Source organism: Pelophylax lessonae (genome assembly GCF_965119305.1).
Source record: "Pelophylax lessonae genome assembly, chromosome: 10".
Taxonomy (NCBI): Eukaryota; Metazoa; Chordata; class Amphibia; order Anura; family Ranidae; genus Pelophylax; species Pelophylax lessonae.
Genome location: NC_138777.1, coordinates 162,877,188 through 162,903,692, shown reverse-complemented (window position 1 = coordinate 162,903,692; position 26,505 = coordinate 162,877,188). Strand labels below are relative to the sequence as shown.

The 26,505-nt window shown below is 44.8% G+C and overlaps 1 protein-coding gene across 1 annotated transcript in view; it reads left to right on the top strand.

Moving 5' to 3' along the window:
* The window catches only part of EFEMP2 (EGF containing fibulin extracellular matrix protein 2), a 129,701-nt gene that overhangs the window by 70,122 nt on the left and 33,074 nt on the right, over nt 1–26,505 (top strand). The window contains exon 8 of the mRNA XM_082270181.1: nt 2,277–2,396. Coding sequence (XP_082126307.1) covers nt 2,277–2,396 — 120 coding nt within the window. The remainder of the gene's footprint in view (nt 1–2,276; nt 2,397–26,505) is intronic.

The window sequence follows — 26,505 nt, the reverse complement described above, 5'->3', positions numbered from 1 at the left end:
GCCCCACCACCCTTACATTATTCCGGCGCTGTCTATCCTCCGCATAGTCAGCTCGGTGTTGCAAGGATTTCACAATGTTCTGGAGTTCAGCCAGCTGAGTGCCATGGGAGTGTGAGCTGTCCTCCACCTCCGAGATGCGGTCCTCTGCAGCAGTGAGTCTCCCCCTGAATTTGTCCAGGTCATGGCGGATGAGCGTGCACTCAGATGCCAGGTGATCTATGCGCACCATCAATGCCGCTTTGCAAGCATCTATGGCTTCTAGGATGGGGGCTGTGATCGCCCGCTGGTCCGCAGCCACCTCCTGAGCCTGTCCCTGAGAAGTGCCGGAGAGCACGGGGTCCGTAGGCTTCTGAGACTCCATGCCTGCACCCGTACTCCCGCTCCTCCGTGAAGACGTTGGCGCCAAGATGGCGGAGGCGGAGCCTGAGCCCTGGCTCTTGACGGAGCGGGTCTGGCGCTGGTCCTGTGGCGGCTGCCGGGCGGGTTTTGGAGTTGAGGATGGCATCGCTGGAGACCTGAGAGCTTCCCCCACAAGATGGTATAGGAGAGTAGCCCCACCGCACACCGAAAACGGAGGTAAGTTGCAGGATTAACAGAGAGCTCCGGTCCGGCACGTCCACCCTCGCTCACATCCGGCCACGCCCCTCCAATCATATTCCTTAATCCGAACTGTATATATATTCATCATCATAGAATCATAGGACTCCGGGTAACAAAACCCTTTAACCCCTGTTTTGCCGGCTCTTCGTTCATGTTCTTCTTCCTTTTACACCGGGCCTGCCTATATTATTATAAATTGCACTTGAACAAAATGTACATGGTTATTATCTTTTTTAATTGGGCAAAGGTTTTGGCACTCTTATTGTCAAATGCATTCTTGCATTAAAAAAAAAAAAAATTGTGGGTTTAACTAATCGTTTGCAGATAAATTCTCCATTGTCTGGGTAACTGGGGGTGTGCAAACTTTGTGCTGAAAGGTGTCTCTCTTTTTCACCACAGAAAGTCAGGAGGTGTGTTGTGGATTTCTGCTCCCTCAGTCACTGCAGATTTTCTCTTCCCCATCCTCCTTGCCTTCAAATCTATGGCACGAGCACATGAGCATGCACACATACACCCTCCCTACCCCCACAGTCTGCTGTGCTTAGCACTGTGGGTGATGAGCTGTCACTGCCCATGCAGCCAGTGTAGCAAATGGGAGATTTGCGATCCCCTCTCTTCTCCCTTCTTTCTGTAGGGCTTCCAGGAAGGATCATTTCGATTTAGATAGGTTGAAGCAGTCACGTGCCCGCGCTGACCATTCACAATTGCTCTGATCAGTCCCAGAAGCCCTACAGAAAAAAAGCGTAGATTATTGGGGATTTCAGATAGTGCCACATTGGCTGCGTGGGCACTGACAGCTACCTACAGAAGTAAACATAGTGGTGACTGGGGGGATTGGGGGAGGGGGTTGAGGAGAGTGTAGGATGTTAGTTCCCCATAACATTTTTTCTGAAATGATGAAAGAGTCTAGTCTAAACAAAACTTTCTTTAGTTAAAGTGGATGTAAACCCCATTCATGAAATCTGACCTGGGCACTATGTCTGTAGTGTTTACATATCCCTATCCAAAGCCCTAATTTCCATTTCTTTCTACTGCTCCATTCCTCTGTTATCAGCATGATAACTTCTGACAAGTTCTCCAACACAGGAGATAAAAGCTACTGAAAATGTGTGTCCAGGAAGGGACTTAGAGACAGATAAGCAGAGAGCTGGTCTATTCACAACACAACTCTGCAAGTTTCTTCATGTCTATGTGGAGAGGGGGGAGTGTGCCTTTCCTCCAATTGGCTCACACACAGTGTATGCCCAGACTCCCCTCCCACTGCTGAATGAGGAAATAAAATTTGTAACATGATGTGCACTTTCTAAAGAGTCTAGAAAACTAAAGACAGCAGATATACATGTAAAACTTATGTAGAGAGATTTGTTCCCTTCACTGGGTATATGTGAAGGTTTACATCCACTTTAAAGTAGAACTATAGGCAAACTTTTTTTTTTCATTTTGGATAGCACGAGGGAGGGTTATAACCCCTGTCAAATTGACAGCACAAATGCTGTGAATGGCTAATAAAACCTTAATGGGATTTTTTGTTATTCGGGTGTATTTGTGAAATTTCATTGGTGTTATATAATACCAAATTAGATGTAAATAGTGCTTAGTGGATTCTTTTTAATGTCGGTGCCCATTTATCTTACTAATAATATAAATTGTACATCTATTATTCTATCTATATCTAGATATTGATGAGTGCAGCTACTCCAGCTATCTGTGCCAGCATCAGTGTGTGAACGAGCCTGGACGCTTTTCCTGCATTTGTCCTGAGGGATACAGTTTGCTGAGCACCCGCCTCTGCCAGGGTAAGATCACACAACAATATTGCTGAACTGAAAGACTAGAGCATATTTTCTGTATATTAAATTGATCATCCATTCACATATATTCAGGGCCATTGATAGTAGGGACCCACGGTCCTCTCCTCTAGTAGGGGGCCCAGCACACAGGGGGGGGGGGCCCACACAGGGAGAGGGATTACTGACAGATGACAATTGTGTCTCTCTTCCTCCAGCAGATGAAAGCTGATATCTCCCTGCTGCCAGCTTTTCTCTGCTGAGAAAGAGACAGTGGTCCCTCACAAATCCCCCTCCCTGTGTGCCCCCCCTCCCCTCCTAGCCCTGGCTGTAATGTTAGCTCTGCTCAGGAGTTTGTGATCTTTGTAACTTTTTCTCTTCCTGCAGTTCTTCCTATTCTCCTTGTCCCAGCCTGTGTATTTTTTTCATCTCTCTTCCCCTTTGCTCTGTCTTCCTGACACAATCACAGCTGATCAGCTGCATTCCCATGGGTTGAAGAATTTACTGATACACTGGTTCCATATCTGCTTGTTATCTTTCCCCAGTGAAGTTTAGTGTGCTTTATGTAGCTGGGCTTCCCACTCCTCTCCCCCAGAATGCTTCCTGACCTACCAAACTTTGCTTCTTCTCCTCTACACTGTCAGTTCCCTTTGCAAATTAACTCCTTCTATTTAAGCATTTACTAACTGATCGGGGCAGTAGTAAACTCCATTTTTATCTTATTATATTATAGAATAGGCTTACCTGTAGGTACAGTGAAAAACTCCTAAACGTAGCAGCCGGTGATAGCACCAGCACATGTGCACTGCCCTCTCAATGGATGACATACCATCCATTTAGAGGGATGTCGTGTGACCATGACACCCGCGTGTGCATGTGTGCGAGTTACATCATTGCAGTTTGGCCAAACAACTGGAGCCCAAGAACCCAGACGAAGATAGAATCCCTCTTAGTAGTGACAGCACACCACTTGAGAGATCTGTTTTTTAGGTTAGAAAAATATAATTAGGGGCTCATTCACACAGGTACTCTGGTTGTGTGAAGGAGGGGTTTGGACTGGAGTCACCTGTCATTCTTTGGGGATGCAGCGCCTGTACGAACACAGCCACAGCCCCTAATTGGACAGGTGTGCAGGTGATTGGTCCCCAAATGCACACTGTCTGTGTTGGGGTCATACACCTGCATCCCCACACCTGTCAAATTAGGACCTGCAGCTGTGTTCATACAGCTCCAGGTGGCCACATAAATGAACCACTTATACAGACCACAGCACCCATGTGCATGAGCCCCAAGACCTCATTCACACACAGAGATTTATTTATCAACTTAGTTTCATCTTTTTTATATTTAGTGGGAATTCTGTGGGTAAGGTTGTATTTGTGTCTGCTAATAATTTTATTGTATTTATATCAAAATATAGCTTTAATATTTTCTTGTGGGGGAGGGGGCTCTGTCAGGTTGTCTATACGGGGCCCTGAGATTTCTATCAGAAGCCCTGCATATATTTATCATATACATTGTATTTGATTATATATACACAGGGATTTGGGAAATTATTATCGAAACTGACAAACGTACACCTACACAGGTTAAACTGGATGGACTATTGTCTTTATTCAACCTTACCTACTATGTATCTATATATGTAGCTGCACTTGAAACTTATTTATACAAATTTATTTATTAGAGTGCACAGAGCAACCTATAGCAGCCTCTAGTATTTATTATTTATTTATTATTATTTACATAGTGCCCGCAATTCTTGCAATGATTTACATGCTGTACATTGACATCAGTCCGTGCCCTCAAGGAGCTTACATTCTAGGGTCCCTGTCACCCATGCATACATAAACACCATAATAACAAAAGTATTGAAACGCCTGCCTTTACATGCACATGAACTTTAATGGCATCCCAGTTTTAGTTCGTAGGGTTCAATATTGAATTTAACTCTTCTGGGAAGGCTGTCCACAAGGTTTAGGAGTGTGTCTATGGGAACGTTTGACCATTTTTCCAGAAGCGAATTTGTGAGGCCAAGCCCTGATGTGGATGAGAAGGCCTGGTTCGCAGCCTGTGCTTTAATCCATCCCAAAGGTGTTCTATCGGGTTGCGGTCAAGCCTCTGTGTAGGCCAGTCAAGTTCCTCCACCCCAAACTCTCTCATCCATATCTTTATGGACCTTGCTTTGTGCACTGGTCCAAATTATTTGGTGGAGGGGGGATTATGGTGTCGGGCTGTATTTCAGGGGTTGGGCTTGGCCCCTTAGTTCCAGTGAAGATAACTCTTAAAGGGATTGTGGGGGTAGAGGTTTTTTTTATCTTAATGCATTCTACGCATTAGGATAAAAAAATTCTGTGTGTAGAAGCCCCCCTCAGCCCCCCTAATACTTACTTGAGCCCATCTTTATCCAGCGATGTTGCAGGAGTGTCTCAGCTGCACGGCCTCCCCTCCTGATTGGCTGAGACAGCAGCTTGGCGCGATTTGCTCCCACTGCTATCAATAAAAATCAGTCAGCCAATCAGGAGAGAGAGGGGACGGGGCCGGGTCACAGCTTTCGTGTCTGAATGGACACAGGGAGCTGTGATTCGGCTCGGGTGCCCCCATAGCAAGCTACTTGCTGAGGGGGCACTCAACAGGAGGGAGGGGCTAGGAGAGCCAAAGAGGGACCCGAGAAGAGGAGGAACCAGGCCACTCTGTGCAAAACCAACTGCATAGAGCAGGTAGGTATATTATATTTGCTATTTAAAAAAAAAAACGAATCACTTTAAGGCGTCAGTATACCAAGACATTTTGGACAATTTCTCCCAACTTTCCCCCAACTTTGTGGGAACAGTTTGAGATGGCCTTCCTGTTTTAATGTGATTGGGCACCAGTGCACAAACAAGGTCCATAAAGACATGGCTGATTGAGTTTGGGGTGGAGAAACTTGACTGGCCTGCACAGAGTCCTGACCTCAACCCCAAAGAATACCTTTGGGATGAATTAGAATGGAGACTGCGAGCTAGGCCTTCTTGTGCAACACCAGTGCCTTACCTCTCAATGTCAAGAAGAATGGTCAACATTTCCATAAACATACTCAACCTTGTGGACAGCCTTCCCAGAAGAGTTGAAGCTGTTATAGCAGCAAAGGGTGGGCCAACTCAATATTGAACCCTATTAACTAAAACTGGGATTCCATTAAAGTTCATGTTCGGGTATAGGCAGGCGTTCCAATACTTTTGGTAATGTAGTGTACATACACAGGTCAATCTTAAACAGGATCCAATTAACCTACCAGCATGTCTTTGAAGTTTGTGAGGAAGCCAGAGTACTTGAAAGAAACACCAAAGCACAGGGAGAACATGCAAACTCTCTCCAGATAGTGTCCTGATCAGCCCAGCCTGTATATATATATAATGACATTGTATCCACCAAAGTGCAAGTATATAGATATAGTAGATAGTGGCGCTATAAATAAACAAACCACCGTGAATAACAAGTGCATAAAGTTCAGAAAAAAATTAAATAAAAAGTCCTCAATCAAAAAGTTGAAAATCCAGAAATTTATAATAGAAAGCATAAATGTCCATAGTAATTCAATTTTCTCCAGCAACTATCCACCACACCACATGCACATGTGACACCTCTCCCTTTCAGATGTCCTCTCATCAAATAAGATTGCCAGATATTTTCATATTGGCAAAACTAGGCAATTACCACTTCAAGGTTGATGATGATCCACCCCTGGTGTCCACTCCTGAGTGTTGATTTATACGAGTGGTATGTGTATAGAACAGAGAAAAATACTGCTAGTGCATAAACGTTTAACACAATTTATTGAAAATAATCCACATACAATGCACTCACATTATGCATAGTAGGGTATCGAATTAAAAAGAGAACTATTACTGGCATATCCTGCTTGCGGCGGACACCTGTAAAGCCGTATCTCACCCAACCATACTCGATGTCCCCGGATCGACATTTCCGGTATTACGTACTATGTCACTTCCGGTTGCCGTACAGCCATGTCCCAACGTGTTTCATCATATCGACTTTGTCCTGGAAGGTATATAATGTAATGGGTAAATATGGCTTCCACCATGTACCAACATTAAATTTTCTAGAGAATCAAGCTATTTAAAACATTAATACTAATGCTACGTGGCTGCAAATCTCTACATTTAGGATATTAACAAAAATGTAAAACTGCAAACATGTAAAAAATGTGAAAGGCACTTAAAAATGATTGTAGCAAAATTACTACAAGAACTTTTTTTAAATATATGCTCACTGAAAATATGGTATACTTACCCTTTCATTGCCTATATAACAAATGTGAAATTACACACAGCTTTGCTTAGTTAAAATAGCAACACAATTTTCGGCTTGTCAATGTGGTTGTGTACTTTGATATACTGTATTTGCATCATCATGTACTGATAAAGTAAAACAAGTTAGTTTTAGCATCACCTGTAATTGTACTGCCAACAAATTATGTTCCTCCATTTCTAATTCAACCTGTATATTGTAAATATAGCATGTTAATGCAAAGGCCTAACTTAGAAAAATGCGTATTTTGTGTTGTGACAATACAAAAAAATAACGGGACACATTAATGTAAGCATGGAGAACAATCTTGAAGGAGACAGAAGCAGTGTTGACTTTAGGAACAATATATAGGGGGGGGGGGGGCTCATAAGATACCACAGTCAAAACTGGGGGGGCATTCATCATTTTCACCACTAAATCATACCACTGAAAAAAACAAAATCAGTGTGTATATATATACTGTATATATATATATATATTAAACAAGCAAAAAGTTGGGGGAGCAAACCCTGAACATGTAAATATATACATAAATAAGGTTATAAAATATGAGAAACATGCAGAATAATGCAGCAATGATACCTTTTTATTGTACTAACCTAACACTTAAAAGACAAGCTTTCAAGAGTTTTCCTTTCTTCATCAGGTATTGCTTCAGACCTGAGAAGGAGGAAAACTCTTAAACACTTTTCTTTATAGTTTAAAACAATTTCAGCAAACAGTTTACGCAGTAATAACCCCTAGTATTGGTGCCAGTTTATGTAGTAATAGCCCTTAGTATTGGTGTCAGTTTACGCAGTAATAACCCCTAGTATTGGTGCCAGTTTATGCAGTAATACCCCCTTAGTATTGGTGCCAGTTTATGCAGTAATAACCCCTAGTATTGGTGCCAGTTTATGCAGTAATAGCCCCTAGTATTGTTGCTAGTTTACGCAGTAATAACCCCTAGTATTGTTGCCAGTTTATGCAGTAATAGCCCCTAGTATTGATGTCAGTTTACGCAGTAATAAAGCCTAGTATTGGTGCCAGTTTACGCAGTAATAGCCCCTAGTATTGTTGCCAGTTTACGCAGTAATAACCCCTAGTATTGTTGCCAGTTTATGCAGCAATAGCCCCTAGTATTGATGTCAGTTTACGCAGTAATAAAGCCTAGTATTGGTGCCAGTTTACGCAGTAATAACCCCTAGTATTGGTGCCAGTTTTTGCAGTAATAGCCTCTACTATTAGTCCCAGTTTACACAGTAATAGCGCCTAGTATTGGTGCCAGTTTATGCAGTAATAGCACCTAGTATTGGTGCCCTAGTAATGGTGCCAGTTTATGCAGTAATAGTCCCTAGTATTGGTGCCAGTTTATGCAGTAATAGCCCCTAGTATTGGTGCCAGTTTACGCAGTAATAGCCCCTAGTGTTGGTGCCAGTTTACCCAGTAATACCCCTAGTATTGGTGACAGTTTACGCATTAATAACTCTTCATATTGGAGCCAGTTTACGTGGTAATACCCCCTAGCATTGGTGCCAGTTTATGCAGTAATAGCCCCTAGTACTGGTGTCAGTTTATGCAGTAATAGCCCCTAGTATTGGTGCTAGTTTATGCAGTCATAACCCCTAGTATTGGTGCCAGTTTATGCAGTAATAACCCCTAGTATTGGTGCCAGTTTATGCAGTAATAACCCCTAGTATTGGTGCCAGTTTATGCAGTAAAAAAATGTAGTATTGATGCCAGGTTACGCAGTAATAAAGCCTAGTATTCACTCCCTTGTTATTTCTCGCCTTGACTATTGCAACTCTCTTCTCATAGGCCTACCACTTCATAGGCTATCCCCTCTTCAGTCTATCATGAACGCTGCTGCCAGGCTTATCCACCTTACCAACCGCTCAGCGTCTGCCTTCCCTCTCTGCCAATCCCTACACTGGCTCCCGATTGCCCAGCGAATTAAATTCAAAATACTAACCACAACATACAAAGCCATTCACAACTCTGCCCCGAGCTACATCACCAATCTTGTCTCCAAATATCACCCAAACCATCCTCTCTGCTCCTCTCAAGACCTCCTACTCTCAAGCTCCCTTGTCTCCTCCTCTCATGCTCGTCTCCAGGATTTCTCCAGAGCCTCTCCCACCCTCTGGAATGCTCTACCTCCACCTGTACGGCTATCCCCTACTCTAGCTGCTTTCAGGCAATCCCTGAAAACTCATCTTTTTAGGGAAGCCTATCACACTGCCAACAAATCTGCCATCAGCTCATTCCCTACTCTTACAACCTCTTGTAACACCTGCCCCACCCCTTTAGATTGTAAGCTCTTCTGAGCAGGGCCCTCTTAATCCTCTTGTATTTTATTGTATTGTAAAAGTACTGTCTCCCTCTAATATTGTAAAGCGCTGCGTAAACTACTGGCGCAATAGAAATCCTTAATAATAATAATAGTATTGGTGCTAGTTTATGGAGTAATAAAGCCTAGTATTTACGCCAGGCTCTCAGCGCAGTGGAAGTAGGGAAGAATAGTGGGACCTGCCTATCACAGTAATGAAAGTGTTAAGGCCAGCCCTGACAGTCTTAAGACTTTTATTAACTTCATCCTTATGATTTCCCCGTGGGTCTCCTGATGCGTTACAGCATACACATATTCATGGAGAACACTCTATGGTCTTAGGTTTACAGCGCAGTGTGTGTAAATTACAAGGCATTTCAAAATTGTGTAATAGAATATTTTTGGTCTTAAATCCTAATGTTTTATACACTGACAAACCATCAACTATTAGTCCTTCAAAAATATGTATATTCCACATAAGTGAAATGCATTTTAATCCCAACATGATTTGAATCAGGAACATTTTTGTTATAGGAGACAGTGTGCCTCTGTGTCTGTGATTATCAGAAGAAACTTCCGTGGTTTTGTCTTTACTGGTTTTTATCCAGAAAGAATCTCTAGTAACATCGGGGTTTTCAAAATCTGTATTTTTGGATTGTTTGCTTCCTACTTACTACACCGATCAGCCATAACATTATGACCACCCACCATAACATTACCATCCACTTAAGCTTGAGTAGGTCCAGATTTTGCCGCCAAAACAGTCCTGATCCCTTGGGGCATGGACTCCACTCTGAAGGTATGCTGTGATTTGTGCCACAAAGCCATCAGTAGCAGATCCTTTAAGTCCTGAATGTTGTAAGGTGGGTCCTCTATGGATTGGACTTTTTCTAGCATATTCCAAAGCTGCTCAATTGGATTGAAATCTGGAGAAATTAAAGGCCAAGTCAACACCTTTATGAAGACACCTTCTTTCATTTCTTTGTGGTCAAGTTCTGAAGCTCACATGGCCATTGTAGGTGCTTTGGGCTGTGAAAATGGGTCAGCATGGGCACCCTGACCGGCCTGCAGCTATGCAGCCCCATGCACAACTGCAATGCACTGTGTGTTCTGATAGCTTTCTATCAGAACCAGAAATAACTTTTTCCAGCAATTTGATCTACAGTTGCTATTCTATTGGATCAGATAACCTGGGCCAGCTCTCATTCCCCACATGAATCAGTGAGCTTCGTCTGCCTATGGCCCTATCGCTGGTTTTCTTTCAGTGGACCCTTTTTGGTAAGTCCAGCCCACTGCAGACTGGTAAAATTCTACAAGAGCTGCAGTTTTAGAGTTGCTCTAACCCAGTCGTCTAGCCATTACAGTTTGGCCCTTGTCAAAGTCGCTCAAATTCTTACGCTTGCCTGTTTTTGGTCTCCAGCACATCAACTGTGAGTAACTGGTGTAGGAAGGAGGGGTTTGGGTTTCTGGAGAACTGGGCTGACTTCTCAGTCGGCTACCGGCTCTTTAGTAAGGATGGGCTGCACCTTAATGGGGACGGTACAGCTCTTTTGGGGAGAAAGATGGCCACCAAGTTGGAGGGGCTTTTAAACTAGGAGACGGGGGGGAGGGCTCAGAAGTAGAGTCAGTCAGGAGGGAGCAGAGGACTGAAGGCAGCTGTAGGGTCAGCAGCGACAGTAGGTCCACAATGTCAATTGGCAGGTCTGTGCGGAAAAATCTCAGACCAAACAGGAATAAACATAACCGCCAATTGCGCTTAACTTCCATAAAACTAAGAGGGGTATATGCTAATGCCAGGAGCCTAGCTAATAAAATGGATGAGTTGGAAATATTAGTACATGAGGAGGACATAGACCTTGTGGGAATAACAGAGACTTGGTTCGACCCCTCACATGACTGGCTGGCCAATCCAAGGGTATTCGGTGTACCGGAAGGACAGGGTAGGAAAAAGAGGGGGAGAGGTATGTCTCTATGTCAAGAACAATATAAAGGTGATAGAAAGGAGTGACATTACGGATGGGATGAGCATGGATTTAGAATCTGTGTGGGTTGAACTCCATAGGGAAGGAGAAAAGGGGAAAGTAATTGTGGGGGTTTGCTATAGGCCATCTAACCAAGGGGAGGAGGTAGAGCTGGAATTCTTAGCACTAATGGGTAAAGTGGCAAAATTGGGATCAGTCATCATATTGGGGGACTTCAATTATCCCGACATTGACTGGGACGAGGGGACTACACACTCACAGAAGGCCCGCCTATTCACGGAAACCTTACTGGATAATTACATGTCACAGTTGGTGGACTCTCTGACTAGAGAAAATGCAGTCCTGGATCTATTGTTCACTAATGACCCAGACATAATCTCGGAGGTAGGAGTCCAGGACAACCTGGGCTCTAGCGATCACAGGATGATCACATTTAGTATAAATAACAATATAACAAGGCAAGTGGGGAACATAAGAACCCTAAACTTCAGAAGGGCAAACTTTCCAAAATTGTACTCATTGATGGAAAGGGTAAACTGGGACCAAACCCTGGGATCCCTGACCACAGAGGAAAAATGGGACTGCTTTAGGAACATATTAGGCAAAGGCATCTTGTAGTGCATTCCTATAGGAAATAAATTTAGAAGAGACAAAGCCAAACCTGGCTGGCTAAACCGTAGCGTCAAAAAACTTATTAGGGGAAAAAAATTGGCCTTCAAGAAGTATAAATCAGAGGGCACAGTATCGGCTTTCGAGCAATACAAGGAGGCAAATAAGAAAAGTAAACAAGAAATCAAGATGGCTAAAATCAACTTTGAGAGACAAATAGCGGAGGATAGTAAAAAAAAACCCAAAGAAATTCTTTAAATATATCAACAGCAAAAAAACTAGGGCAGAGCATATTGCACACATAATTAACAATGATGGGAGGATGGTTACAGAGGACACTGAAAAAGCAACCGTGCTGAATGCTTTTTTCTTGTCAGTCTTTACACAGGAAACGGAGGGGTACACTGACCATGACTGTATGGTTAGTAGTAATACACAGGACTTGCCACTATGGCTAACAGAGGGTGAAATCAGGGAAAGGCTGGATAAACTTAACACAAACAAATCACCAGGCCCGGATGGCGTACATCCGAAAGTACTCAAGGAACTCAGTAAAGTTATATGGAGACCACTGTTCCTGATCTTTGCTGACAGTATTAGGACAGGAGATGTACCAGGGGATTGGAAGAAAGCGAACGTGATTCCGATATTCAAAAAGGGCCAGAGGCATATCCCGGGAAATTATAGGCCTGTCAGTTTGACATCAATAGTATGTAAACTTCTGGAGGGGATGATAAGGGACTATATCGTAGAGTTTGCTAAAGACAACAACATCATCAGCAGTAATCAGCACGGGTTTACAAATGGGCGTTCTTGTCAAACCAATCTCTTAACATTCTTAGAGGAGGTGAGCTGTGAGCTAGATAGGGGGAGACCAGTGGATGTGGTGTACTTGGATTTCGCTAAGGTGTTTGATACAGTTCCCCACAAGCGCTTAATTTATAAAATAAGGTCTGCAGGTATCGACAGCAGGGTTTGCTCTTGGATACGGAATTGGCTTAAAGGGTGTGTCCAAAGGGTGGTAATAAACAGCGCATACTCAGACTGGTCTGAGGTTGTAAGCGGGGTACCCCAGGGCTCAGTCCTGGGACCAACCTTGTTCAATTTATTCATAAACAACATTGAGGTCGGGATCAGTAGTTCGATATCAGTTTTTGCAGATAACACAAAATTGGGCAGGGCAATAACTGCACAGCATGAAGCAGATATCCTACAGAATGACCTGGACAAAATTACAGAGTGGGCAACGACATGGCAAATGAGGTTTAACATGGAGAAGTGTAAGGTTTGGCACTTGGGGACTAAAAACATAAAAACACAATACACGTTAGGAGGGGAACCCTTGGGGGAATCAAAAATGGAAAAGGATCTGGGAGTCTTGGTTGATGATAGATTAGGCAACAGCATGCAATGTCAAGCGGCAGCTGCCAAAGCCAGCAGAATATTAGCATGCATAAAGAAAGGGATGTATTCCAGAGATAAGACTATAATCCTTCCACTTTATAAAACTCTGGTCCGACCGCATCTGGAGTATTCTGTCCAGTTCTGGTCGCCAGTCCTCAGGAGGGATGTGTTGGAGCTGGAGAGAGTCCAGAGAAGGGCAACTAAACTAATTAGGGGATTGGAGGACCTTGACTATGAAGAGCGTCTACAATCGCTCGATTTATTCTCCCTGGAAAGGAGACGTCTGAGGGGGGACATGATAGCAATTTATAAATATCTTAATGGGGATCCCAGCTTAGAAAAAAAGCTGTTCATTCGAAGGGATTGCATGAGGACTCGAGGGCATACAATGCGATTAGAGGAGAAGCGTTTTAACCTCAGGCAACGTGGGGGGTTCTTTACTGTTAGGGCTACAAGATTGTGGAATTCTCTACCACAAGAGGTGGTTTCTGCGGGTAGTATGGTGGTTTCAAAAGACTCTTAGACTTACATCTCAAGGATCAGAACATTCAGGGGTATGTGAGATGATTACAGCCACACACACCTACACAGGTTGAACTGGATGGACTATTGTCTTTATTCAACCTCACCTACTATGTAACTATGTATGTAACTTCAGGAACAGTATTTTCACACTAATCTTTATACTCACCCTTCCCAGTGCAAATCTTTGCCCCCCCCCTTTTCTCAGCACATATTCTCTTCCCCCAGCACTAATTCTATTTTACAACCCCCCAATCCCTCCTCCTAGCACAAATCCTCTTCCATCTCCAAAGTCCTCCCCTCCGAGCACAAATCAACTCACTTCTCAAGCATAAATCCTCCAAATCTCAATCTCTCCTCCCAGCATAAATCCTCCTCCGTCCAGCACAAGTACCCCCCTCACCCCCTAAATCCCCCTTCTAGTGTACATCCTTCTTCCAAACCCCCTAGCCCCAATCCCTACCCCCCCCCCCACTCACCCTCTCAGCACAAATCCCCCCCAAAATCCTCTTTTCCAGCACAAATTGACCTCTAACCTCCCCCCTTTGCTTTTACAACTACTCCCTCCACCCCCCCCATGTTTTCCCTGCTCCCAGTTTGTCCTCTTCCCCTCTTAGCACAACTTTGTTCTCAATCTCCAGTGCAGTACAAATCCTCTTCCCCCTCCATGTCTCCCCCAGCACAAATTCCCCTCATCTACCTTCCCACCACAAATCCTATTTCACCCCGAAAATCACCTCTCCCGGCTTAAACTCTTTTCCCCTCCCAGCACAAATCCTCTCCCGCTTCTAGCACAAATCCCCCAGAATGCAGTGTAGTAGTGCTTTCCAGTTCTAGAGCCTTAGCACAACTTCAGGTGTGACCCAGCCTCTGAAGGCTAACTTTAGAGATTGTTTAATGGGGACCTCTCCTGCATTGTCCAGTGGATAGGTATGCTGTGTGGAAATATAATCTTCTGTAGTTGTGGTCATCACTCATGATGTAAAAATCACAACTTCTTGCATACTGTTTATAGGTAACCTTACACCAAGCTAAAGTTTCCCTTGTAGTAAAAAGAGAGACTAAACCTTACAGATTTTTTAAGTATATACAGTATAAAGCCTAACAGTTAAATTCTCTTTTTGTCCCCCCGTTGGTTTGGTAAACATATAGCTTAAAATGTTTTGTTATATGTGTTTAATAAGTGCAAAAAGAAAAAACGTTGATCCTGCTAGACATTTTGTGCGCTGTTAACTTCTTGTGCACTCTGCCTTTGTCGCACTTTTACCAGTTAGATAAAGTAGGGGCACCCTAGGGCTGGAAGGATGTTACTGGCAGGCTCACCAGATAAAAAAAAAGGAAAAAAAGCCTGAAAAACAATTGCATCCACTACATCTAAGAACTGGTAGGCTGCAATACCTACCATTTTTTGTTCTTGGCTTTAGATATACACTGCTCAAAAAATAAAGGAACATTTTTAATCAGAGTATAGCATCAAGTCAATTAAACTCCTGGGATATTGATCTGGTCAGTTACATAGCAGAGAGGGTTGTTAATCAGTTTCAGCTGCTTTGGTGTTAATGAAATTAACAACAGGTGCACTAGATGGGCAACAATGAGACAACCTCCAAAACAGGAATGGTTTTAAAGGTAGAGGCAAATTAAATTTTTTCTCTGCTCATCTTTTCTGACTGTTTTTTACTAGTTTTGAATTTGGCTAGGGTCAGTATCATTACTGATAGCATGAGGCGATACCTGGACCCTATAAAGGTTGCACAGGCAGTCCAACTTCTCCAGGATGGCACACGTGCCATTGCCAGAAGGGTTGCTGTATCTCCCAGCACAGTCTCAAGAGCATGCAGGTGATTCCATGAGACAGGCAGTTACTCTAGGAGAGCTGGACAGGGCCATAGAAGGTCCTTAACCCATCAGCAGGAATAGTATCTGTTCCTTTGTCCAAGGAGGAACAGGATAAGCACTGCCAGAGCCCCACAAAATGACCTCCAGCAGGCCACTGGTGTGAATGTCTCTGACCAAACAATCAGAAACAGATTTCATGAGGATGGCCTGACGGCTGGACGTCCTCTAATGGGCCTGTGCTTACTGCCCATCACGATGGAGCTCAATTGGCATTTGCCATTAAACACCAGAATGGACAGGTCCACCACTGGCGTCCTGTGCTTTTCACAGATGAGAGCAGGTTAACCCTGAGCACATGTGACAGACAAGAAAGGGTCTGGAGAAGCCCTGGAGAATGTTATGCTGCCTGTAACATCGTTCAGCATGACCGGTTTGGTAGAGGGTCAGTGACGGTTTTGGGAGGCATATCCATGAGGGGCGCACAAACCTCTACAGCTAGACAATGGCACCCTGACTGCCATTTGGTATCAGGATGAAATCCTTGGACTCACTGTCAGATCCTACACTGGTGCAGTGAGTCTTGGGTTCCTTCTGGTGCACGACAATGCCCGGCCTCATGTGGCAAGAGTATGCAGCCAGTTCTTGGAGGACTAAGAAATTGATACCATTGAATGGCCCCCATGCTCGCCTGACCTAAATCCAATAGAACACCTCTGGGACATTATGTTTCAGTCCACTAGGTTGCACCTCAGTCTGTTCAGGAACTCAGTGATGCCCTGGTCCACGATCCTGGGAGGAAAAACCCCAGGACACCATCTGTTGTCTCCTAAGGAGCATGCCCGGATGTTGTCAGGCATCCATACAAGCAGGTGGGGGCCATTCAAACTACGGAGTACCATTTTTATATGCTGAAATGAAATTTCAGCAAAATTAACTCCTTTCATCCTTTAATTTCTAACACATTACCCAGTCCATATCAGTATAGATATCCAGCATGATATTTTTTCCCATTGAGACCTGAAGTGTTTTCAAAGTGTTCCTTTATTTATTTATTTTTGAGCTGTGTACTTTAAAGCATATGTAAAACCTAAACCTCGTTTTTGCTTCGGAAAGATACATTTTTCTTTTCTTTTTAGTTGCCTATGTCCCTTCAGGCATTTTTTTTTCTTTAACAGAAGAAAGGTCTTTTTTACTTTAAGACCAGCCAAAATGACACATAACAATGAAGCTTGTGCCTTTAAAGTATCCCAGCATGAGCTATCCATTATTTCAGTTATTTTAATGCCTATAGCTACAGTGATCCTGGAAAATATAGCAATTCTATTTTAAATGGTTTACCATCAAATACCATATAAAAAGCATGTGTGCCCTCTAATTTTGTTTAACAGCTTCTACTTTGAGCATTGCTGTGTAAACATGGTGCAGCATTGTGGCTTTGATGATGTGCTTTCTGTGCCTGCCAGAGCAAGCCTTGTGTGGTTATGCCTGAGCAAGCTCAGTCAAAATCAAAGTGTTTGCCTAATTAGTTGTTAAAATTCTGTATATAAATGCACTGTAATAGATTATGGAGCACAAAAATGTAAAAATTGTTTTTAGTCAGAAGTGCTGTACACAAAAAACAAGTAGTGTCAGCCAAACACCAGGATTAGATTATGATTTATTGGTGAATTAAATACAACCCAGATGATCCCACAAATTGTGTTCGTGAATGTGGTGAAGTTCACAATTGTATGACCACCTTCCACCAGTTTAATTCTAACTGGACTTATTATTAATTACAGGCATTTCTATAGTGCCATCCATTTATGCAGCACTTTACATATAAATTGTACATTCACATCAGTTCCTGCTCTCAAGGAGCTTACCATCTAAAGTCCCTAACTCACATTCATACATACACATGCTAGAGCCAATTCAGACAGGAGCCAATTAACCTACAAGAACGTCTTTGGAGTGTGGGAGGAAACCAGAGTACCCGGAGGAAACCCGCACAGGCACAGGGAGAACATGGTAACTGGGATTCAAACCGATAACTCTAGTGCTCTTAGGACGAAACTGTTAACCCCTGCCACTATGCTGCCTAGGGCTTCTCTTGAAGTAAGTTATTTTGTAGCCTAAAATAATATTTACTAGCAAAAATGTTTATTGACTGGGCTGGAGTTTGGAAGTTGTAATGGTATGAATAACCTCTGTCTAGACCAGGCATGTCCAACCTGCGCATGCGCCCCAGAACCTCAGGCAATGCTGCCCCCTGACAATTTTTGCTGGGGAGGAAGGAAGTCAGGTCGGGGGCACGGCCACAGCAGCTTCCAACTAACGGTAGGCAGAGGCTGCCTCAGAGGGGGGGGGGAGCATGTGCAGTGTTTCTGACTCCTGACTACTACCACCATGACCACTTGAAATCACTGAGGTGGTCATGGTGGTTAGAGTGTTCCTTTATTATCATTTAGAAGAAGTAAACTTCTGTATACTGATTCAATTTCATTTGATCATCCTCTAGTTGTGTTAAATTAGTGCGGGGGCCACGGTGGCGTGGGAAGGGCGCGGCTGCATTTTTTTACTTATATACCTTAAATATAGTATATATTTTATATGCGGCCCGAGAAAAATTCTCTACACTCAATGTGGCCCGGAGAAGCCAAAAGGTTGGACACCCATGGTCTAGACAGTACTGATGATCAGTAGTATGAAGTATATATCATAGAGCACAGCATTCAAAGTGGAGCTTTGTGGTATATGCCACAAACTGCAGAGTGTTTAGAAAAGGGAGTATGTCACAAACAGCACAGTGTACAGGGAGGACGATTCGCTATAAACCTCAAAACAAAAAGCACACCCTACCATGAACCCTAAAGATTTTAGCGCACCCTACCATAAACCTCAGTACACATATGCCAAACTTGAACAGCTGTATCTTCCATCCCAGCTACTGTATCTCAAATGCATAATTGTTGGCTTTGCATGGCAGGAACATTAACACAAAACAGAAAATTGTTCATCAAATACTTACCGTAATTTTCCTTTCCTGATAGACTCCATGGCAGCATACGTTTTGGTTTAGCCCCACCTCTACTCCTACCCTATAGGACCCCACACCCATAAATCTTTGCTCCCGTTCAGCAGCCGTCTTCTGTAACTAGCCTACTTAGGAACTGGTAGGGGACTTCCGCTGTCATGGAGTCCATCAGGAAAGGAAAACTATGGTAAGTATTTGATAAACAAATTTCTGTTTTCCTGACAGACTCCATGGTAACATATGTTTGGGAAATAACTCGCAGTACACACCTGGGTGGGCAGATGCTGAACAATAAAAAGTTTAATTGACCCTGTCAACTGACAAGACTTGTAAACCAAAATTAACAGAAGACAAAGCAGCCGGTTCAAAACAATAATGGGTCAAGAAAATGTTCATAGCAAACCAGGAAGTTGCCATGTAGATTACTTCAGGGAAGACGTGTCAGGGAAGACGTGTCTTGAGACTGCCCAAGATGTGGAGATGCTCTGGGTCGAGTGCGCTGTCACCGCCTCTGGAGGCACCAAGCCCTTCGCTTTATAGGCCTGCTGGATGGCCTGAATGATCCATGCAGAAATGGATCTTGATGAAGCACACATCCCTTTGTTCTTCCAACAGAAGGGAATAAGTAGGTATTTAGACTGCCAAAAGGAAGCCGTACCACCTAGATACTGCTTTAGGGTATTGCCCACATCAAGTGGATGGAAGGCAGAATTCTCGCCTGATCTGAAGGTGGGAAGAACAATCTCCTGATTCTCGTGAAAAACAGTGGTAACCTTAGGCTTTGACCCCAGCATAAGAATTAGGACCACTCAGTCCAGGAAGAAAGTTAGAAAAGGCTTGAATATCAGAAATCCTCTTAGCTGATGTGATAAGTTCTTTAATTGAGAGCGGCTTGTCCGATAGCAGTCAGAGCTGTAAAAGAAAATTGAAAAAAGCGGGAGATCCCATTTGGGGAACCTCGGTTTCCTCTGGGGCCTGAGTCTGCCCCCTTAAAAAACTGACGGACAAGCATATGCCTGGCCCATGACACCCCTCTTAATGCTGATATAGCCGAAACCTGTACCTGGAGCGAGCTGACCGACAGGGACAGGTCCAGGCCGGACTGTAGGAAGATCAGGATGTCTTGGATTGCAGGAGCAACACGTGGACTGGTTCTAGTGGACATATGGTCCATGAACTTAGACCATATCCTCTCGTAGACCCTATTAGGGCTCTCCCTCCTAGTGATCAAGAGTGTGTGGATGACCTCCTCGGGGCAGCCGAGAGCCTTCAGCCTTCCCCTCTGAAAAACCAAACCTTCAGGTGCAGATGAGCCGGGCATGGATGTAGGGTAGTGCCCTGCAACAACAGGTCCGGCCTGAGAGGTAAAGGAATCAGATCCCGGAAACTGAGTAGCAGTAGAGGGAATCAGGGCCTGTTGGGTCAGTATGGAATTATCACCACTACCTTTGCCACTTCTATCCTGAGTCTCCGCAGGGACTGGAGAATGAATTGGAGGGAAGGCGTAGGCTCTGCAAAACCTCCATTTGTCTGTGAGAGCATCCACCCGAGGGTTTGGGGATCTCGGAACCTCGAGTAATACTTTGCTAGTTTGTTGTTGCATGGGGATACAAAGAGGTCGACCTCTGGGGAGGTCCCCAGGATCAGAACCCACTCATTGTTGTCTAGCCGGACTCGAAAGAGGAAGTCTGCCTGCACATTCTGGACTCTGGGGACATAGATTGCCAATAAGTTGGACAGGTTTTTCTGTGCCTAGATCATAATTGGCTCTACCTCTCATAACATAGACAGGCTGAGAGTTCCCCCAAATTTACTTATGTAGGCCACTGCCATTGTGTTGTCCAGTCTGAGCATCACTGAATACCCCGAGGTTAGATGACCGAAGGCCTGTAACGCTGCCTGGAGCTCCAGAATGTTTGAGACTCTCCCACGGGGAGGGAAGTCCCATCTGCCCTGAGCCATTTGTGAATGACAGTGGGCACCCCAACCTAAATTGTTGGCATCCAAACTTACAGTGACCCACGGGATGGGGGCTATGAAATGGCAATTGAGGAGATTTTTCCACTGAAGCCACCAGGGAAGGCACCCTCTCATGGATGACGTTAGGAAGATGCGTTGGTCCTTTTCTTCTGTACTCCACTGGAGTGCCTCTCTGGAAGGGCTGCATTCTCCACAGAGCCCATTTTACCATGGCCCCTATGACCTTCAGACACTACCAAGCATGGAGATGAGAGGAAGAGAGAGCGAGAAGTATCCTGTCTTGGATCACCGGAATTTTCTCCTCGGGCAGAGAGATGGTGCCTCTTGCTGTGTCAAACTGAGCCCTGAGAAACACGAGGAACTGAGTGGGTTCTAAATAACTCTTCTCCATGTTTAGGAGCCACCCAAACTCTTGGAGAGTGGAGATGACTTGACCCAAGTGCTCCACAAGTTTATCCTTGTCTTGAGACAGAAGGAGAAGGTCGTCTAGGTAATGGTGGAGCTGAATACCTTTAATTCTTATTAAGGCTAAGACAGCCAACAAGACTTTCCAAAACGTGCAAGGCGATGTTGAAAGCCTGAAGGGGAGACAGGTAGATGAGTCTGACCAATGGCAAACTGGAGATACTGTTGGAAGTTTCTTGCTACAGGAACATGGAAATAAGCATCCTTTAGGTCTATTGACGCCAGCCAGTCTCCTAGCTGGACTGACTAGATTGTTATCAGTGTTTCCATCTTGAACCTCTCTTTCTTGATGAACTGATTTAGATGGGTAAGATCTATGACAGGCCTCCAAGTACCATTCTTTTTCTGTACCATAAAGAGAGATGAGTAGATTCCCTGTCCCCGCTCGTCCCCTGGGACGGAAACGGCGGCGTCCTGAGTTATCAGGGATTCCACGTAGGACAGAAGCGTCTGCCTTTTTTCTGCCAAAAGGAGAAGGGAAGTGGGGACGCACCTGAGTCTGGGAGCGCTGTTAAAAGCCCAGGTATGTCCACAAGAAACTGTTCTAAAGGTTCACGAGTCCCTGATTGAGGCTGCGTAGACATGCTGAAAGCAGAGAAGGAACCCTGACCTACCGCCTGTGGCCCGAGTTATGGCGCTATCTAACTTGTTACCAAAGAGGGAGGAGCCCTCAAACAGAATCCAGCACCACAACTGCTTGGATGCAGGTTCAGCTAACCAAGGCCGAAGCCAGAGTGTGCGCTTCGAGGAGCATAACCTGGGCCAGAAGGCGGATGATGTCGATGAAAGCCTCTCCCAAAAAGGCCGATGCCATCTTCAGCTCCTAAATAGGAGAGCTTCTGACCATCTCTTCTGAGACCATCTTAAGGGTCTCATCCAAGTTGTCCATTCATATCTCCATCGCCTTGGACATTGCTGCTAGGGCTAAGGCTGGTTTGCAAGCCATGCCTGCCATTAGACTCGTTTAAGATCAGAACCAATCCGTCTTTCCAGAGGGTCCTTGAAAGACACTGTATCCTCTAATGGAAGGGTCACATGCTTGACAAGTCTCATCACAGCCACATCCACAAGTGCCAGAGACTCCTGGTGTTTCACCTCTTTTCCTTAAAGGGATACAGTTTCGCCATTTTCGAAAGCATAGAATTTTTCCTCTCCACTTTTCTCCATTCATCTGTGATGACTTCCCCAATTCTCCCAGAAACAGGAAAATCAGGAGCTCTCTGTTCAGTTGTTTAAAGAACTTTCTTTGTTTCGGATGAGAGACCACTGGATCCTCCCAGTTTAGGGCTTTTCTCACTGCCCAGACCAGGAGAGGAACAAGGCCAAAATCGAAGCTCAGACAGGGATCTTCTACCTCTGAATCGCTATCCGGGAAAATGGCCGCAGGGCGGCTTGGCTGTGAAGATTCCAGGGTGTCCTGGCCCTGAGCGTCTCCAGTCGGAGAGCGTGGGGGTGGGGGGGGGGGGTTCAAGGCAGGACTATGGGTATGGCTAAATCCCAATTCACTTATGGAATCCTTAAGGACCCGTTTCACCATAGATTCCAACTGTTGGTCCTTACTTCCTCGCTCACCTGCCGCCTGGGCATAACAGTGGGCACAGAGAGATTTCCCATTTGGAACCCAAGAACAGCAACCCCACCACCCTGTCTTGTCCAGGTGACTGGAGTGATGAGAGTATCTAGGTGATGAGGCTGGGCCCCTACTGTGGCGCCTTGAGCTTGAACAGGACCTGCACCTAGACTTTGAGAAAGCATGCCGTTGCTGCGACTTTGAATGACCATTTTCCTTGCATGCGTTGGTTTGGGGATCAGACCTAGAAGGGCTGTAAAGAAAAGAGAGAGAAAACACAAAGGAGGCAAAGGACATGATGCTCAGTCCCACCCCCCCCCCTCACTACAACCGCACCCTAGAACAGAATCGCCATTAGGTACCTGCTGCGAGAGGGCTAGCCACAGGAGGATGGTGATGCTTCCATCACTGGTCGCTGGATGGCAAGGGAGCTGAAAAGACAGCCAGGTCAGAGGGGAGAAGGGGGGCAGAACATACAGCCGCTAGAATAAAGCCCTACCTTGACACCAATTTCCTGGAGCCCAGAGAAGTTGCCGCCTAGTCCACAATCATTCCCACAGGCCCCTTCTGACGTCACCACTGGCGCCACTCGGCAGCACCCTGCACATGCGCGACCAAGCCTTGTTCTTGGAATCTACTGTGCATGTGCAGAACCAGCACTGGACAGATCTTGAACGAAGCAATGGCTTGGAACGCAGAAGCAAACCAGCCGCCATGGCCGGGGGACACTAGCACCAGGGAAAATAAAGCACACACATAAGGAAACTGCGGCCATTGAGAAAAAAAGAAAAGGTACGTCTTACCACTCCTGCTTTTTAACTTCAGGACCAGGGAAGCGAAACACAACAAACTTTAGGGCAAAATACAGCCACCAGCAGCAGCTGGGCTATTTGGCAAACACACCGTCTGCCTGCCGGTGTCCAGGAAAATATAGAAAAGCAGAAATTCTTTTTTTTTTTTTTTTTTAGGTAGGTCCAAAAGATATTTTCACATCAGCTTTTTAACTGTAATTACTTTATTTTCTCTGGTGACAACCAGCTTTCACTAGATTGGTGAATAAAAAACACACACTGACCTAAGTCAGTGAATCAGCGCTCACTTTACCACTCTGGAAGGGACCACATGACCAGTGGTGCCACAGATAAATTCACAAACAATAGATATGGACAAAAATTATAGATGAGTGTGAAAGATTAAATTAAATAACCATGGAATGTTACAGGGCAAACAGGATACACGAACCTCAACTTTGTAGAAGTCCTATTCAATTATGCGATGATCCCGAGGATGATGGATCCAAGGGTACTGGGGTGATGATTAGACAGGCAGCTCCTCAAGAGGTAGGGATTCCCTCCAAATATGCAACAAAGAAAAAGAACAAGGGCGCCAAGTCATAAAGGTAATAGAACAGCTGTAAATTTTAATGTAGTAACTTACATGTTAAAAACAGGTATTCCAATAGGACAGCATGTGTAATGTAGATGAACAATCCCCACATTGGATCCGATGGAAGATGGAAGTAAAGAAGATTGTCACATCCGGGTCCTGTGTGGCGGGTCCTGTGAACAAACACTGAACCAAGAGTGGAGGGCGGGCCGCAACGTCGTTTCGGAGGACCTCCTCCTTCATCAGGCAGGCCCGCCCCTCCACCATAGAACGTTTATATAATCATGGGGAACAATTACACTGCTAATGGTATAACGAACCTCAGGTGACAACAAATGGAAACAGGAGGAAAAAAAAAATTATTTAAAAAGGGGAAGGACGAACACCTCCCAGCAGCAATAGGGGCAGAAACTATTAGAGGGACATCACACGAGGTGACATTTGTAAGACCATATCTAAAAGCAGAGTGACTAACATGATGTGGAGCGTTAAAAAAAAAAAGCCCCAGTGGATCCCCAGTCAGGGGGGCACTCCACAGACTAGTCGGTGGGTCATCCCCCCGCACCCTCTGTCGATGTTCCATGTGAGACTGTGCCCTCTCATTGTGTTTCCCCTGGGACTGTGTCTTTACCCCTGGAGGTAGGACAGAGTGACACCATTAGCACAGGTGAGGTCCAGTCTTGTTTAGGCTTGTCGGTCCGTCCGCCAGCCCATTCTCCATTGCCTAACCATATAATCACTGTGGATGGAGTGACTCCAGTACCTAATACGCACATATCGCTGCAGGACTCGCCCCAGTCCTATTCCCCTTCTGCATCTAGTGTTCCCACTTCAACAGAGGACAATGATAATCATCATTTTTTGGTGCAGACCCCACCCGCCTGCCTGATAGAAACATCCACAAAAAGAAAAAAAACAGAAGAGGCAGACGAGGTGGGAAATCCAAACAAAAAGCAATACATAGACAGGCCTTCAATACCATTAAAATCTATAACCTCTCGTCCCACTCTCTGAGTGATGACGAGACGTCTATTCTTCAAACGGGTCTCAATTTTGCCCCCAGTAACCCTCCAAACCCTTTCACTCTCTTCAGAGACTTCAACGGATTTATCCGGAAGTTGACTCTGAAGAGATTATTTTATATCAAAGAATTAGCTAATAACAGTTTCCCTCCACAGGGGTCCTCGGATGAACCCCTGTTGGAGAAGTATAGGGAGGATGACCTAAGGATATTGGAGATCCTGGAGTCACTACATGCAGAAGCTGGGGGGGACGGAGAGGAGTATCCTACTCCGACCCCGATATCTTTTGCTCCTATTAGACATTCAAATTATAAACCGACTTCCACTTTTTACCCTACTCAGGCCAAGGGTTCATTCATAGATGCCTTTTACCACACTACATTCAACGAAGTACGGGAGCTGTGCTCCTCAGTGCAGTCTGGTTCACACCAGCACACCAACCTCACCCCCGGGGAGAAACTGGCCCCTAGTTCCTTGGGCAACAACTCGGACATTATCATCAGACAGGCCGACAAAGGGGCAGGGGTGGTCATTCAGGATGTTGTTGACTATCTCAAAGAGTCTAACAAACTCTTGTCAGATAGGACAACTTACACCAAACTGAAGGGAGATCCCTTAGATTCTTTTAACTTGGAATTGAAATCTCTTTTGGATCCGGTCCTACAGGAGAACAAAATAAATAAAATGGAACATCAGTTCCTTTTTGAAGGAACTATATAAACACCCTTATTTTTATCACCTGCCTAAGGTGCACAAAAATTCCACTTGTCCTCCCGGTAGACCCATCATAGCCGCAATGGATAGTTTGACTTCCAGTCTATCCTTATACATAGACTCCTTCCTGCAGCCTCTGGTTCAGGCCCTACCATCTTATATCAGAGACTCCATCCACCTTCTTGATACCCTCTCCCATTACACCTGGAGTGACACATACACCTGGTTATCTTTAGATGTGACGTCTCTGTATATTTCTATCCCCCATGATATAGGTATTGCGGCTGTTAGTTACTTCCTGTCCAGGGACCCCGACATTCACCACAAGCAGTCCCAATTTATCACCAACAGTACTCAGTTTTGCTTAGAACATAATTATTTTACATTTTCAGGTGATTACTTCCTCCAAGTGCATGGGACAGCCATGGGCGCGTCCTTTGCCCCCTCCTATGCCAACCTCACCATGGGTTGGTGAGAGGAGAAATGCATTTGGAGGAACAATCCTTTTGCAGCCCATCTGATCTACTACGGTCAATACATCGACGACGTGATAGTCATCTGGGATGGGCCCCTTTCCACCGCAACTCCCTTCATCGAGTTTTGCAACAGCAATGACATGGGTATCTCCTTTACACATGTGATCGATCCTACCTCCTTGGTCTTCTTGGATTTAGAGTTGTCTCACATAGAGGGGAGGATTGTGTCCAAGACACACTTCAAGCCCTCTGCAGGCAACTCATATCTCCACTTTGGAAGCTGCCATCATCCAAAGTGGAAACAAAACATCCCCAAGGGGCAATTCTCCAGATTACGGAAGAATTGCAACCGTGGAGAAGACTATGAGGAGCAGGGCCAAGTTTTGATTCATAGGTTCCTGGACAAGGGGTATGACTCCACCTTGGTCCAGGCAGCCTTTGAAGAATGTAAACATCCTTGTACCGCCAAATCTACATCTGACTTGACAGCATTTGGGGAGGTTAAATTCATAAC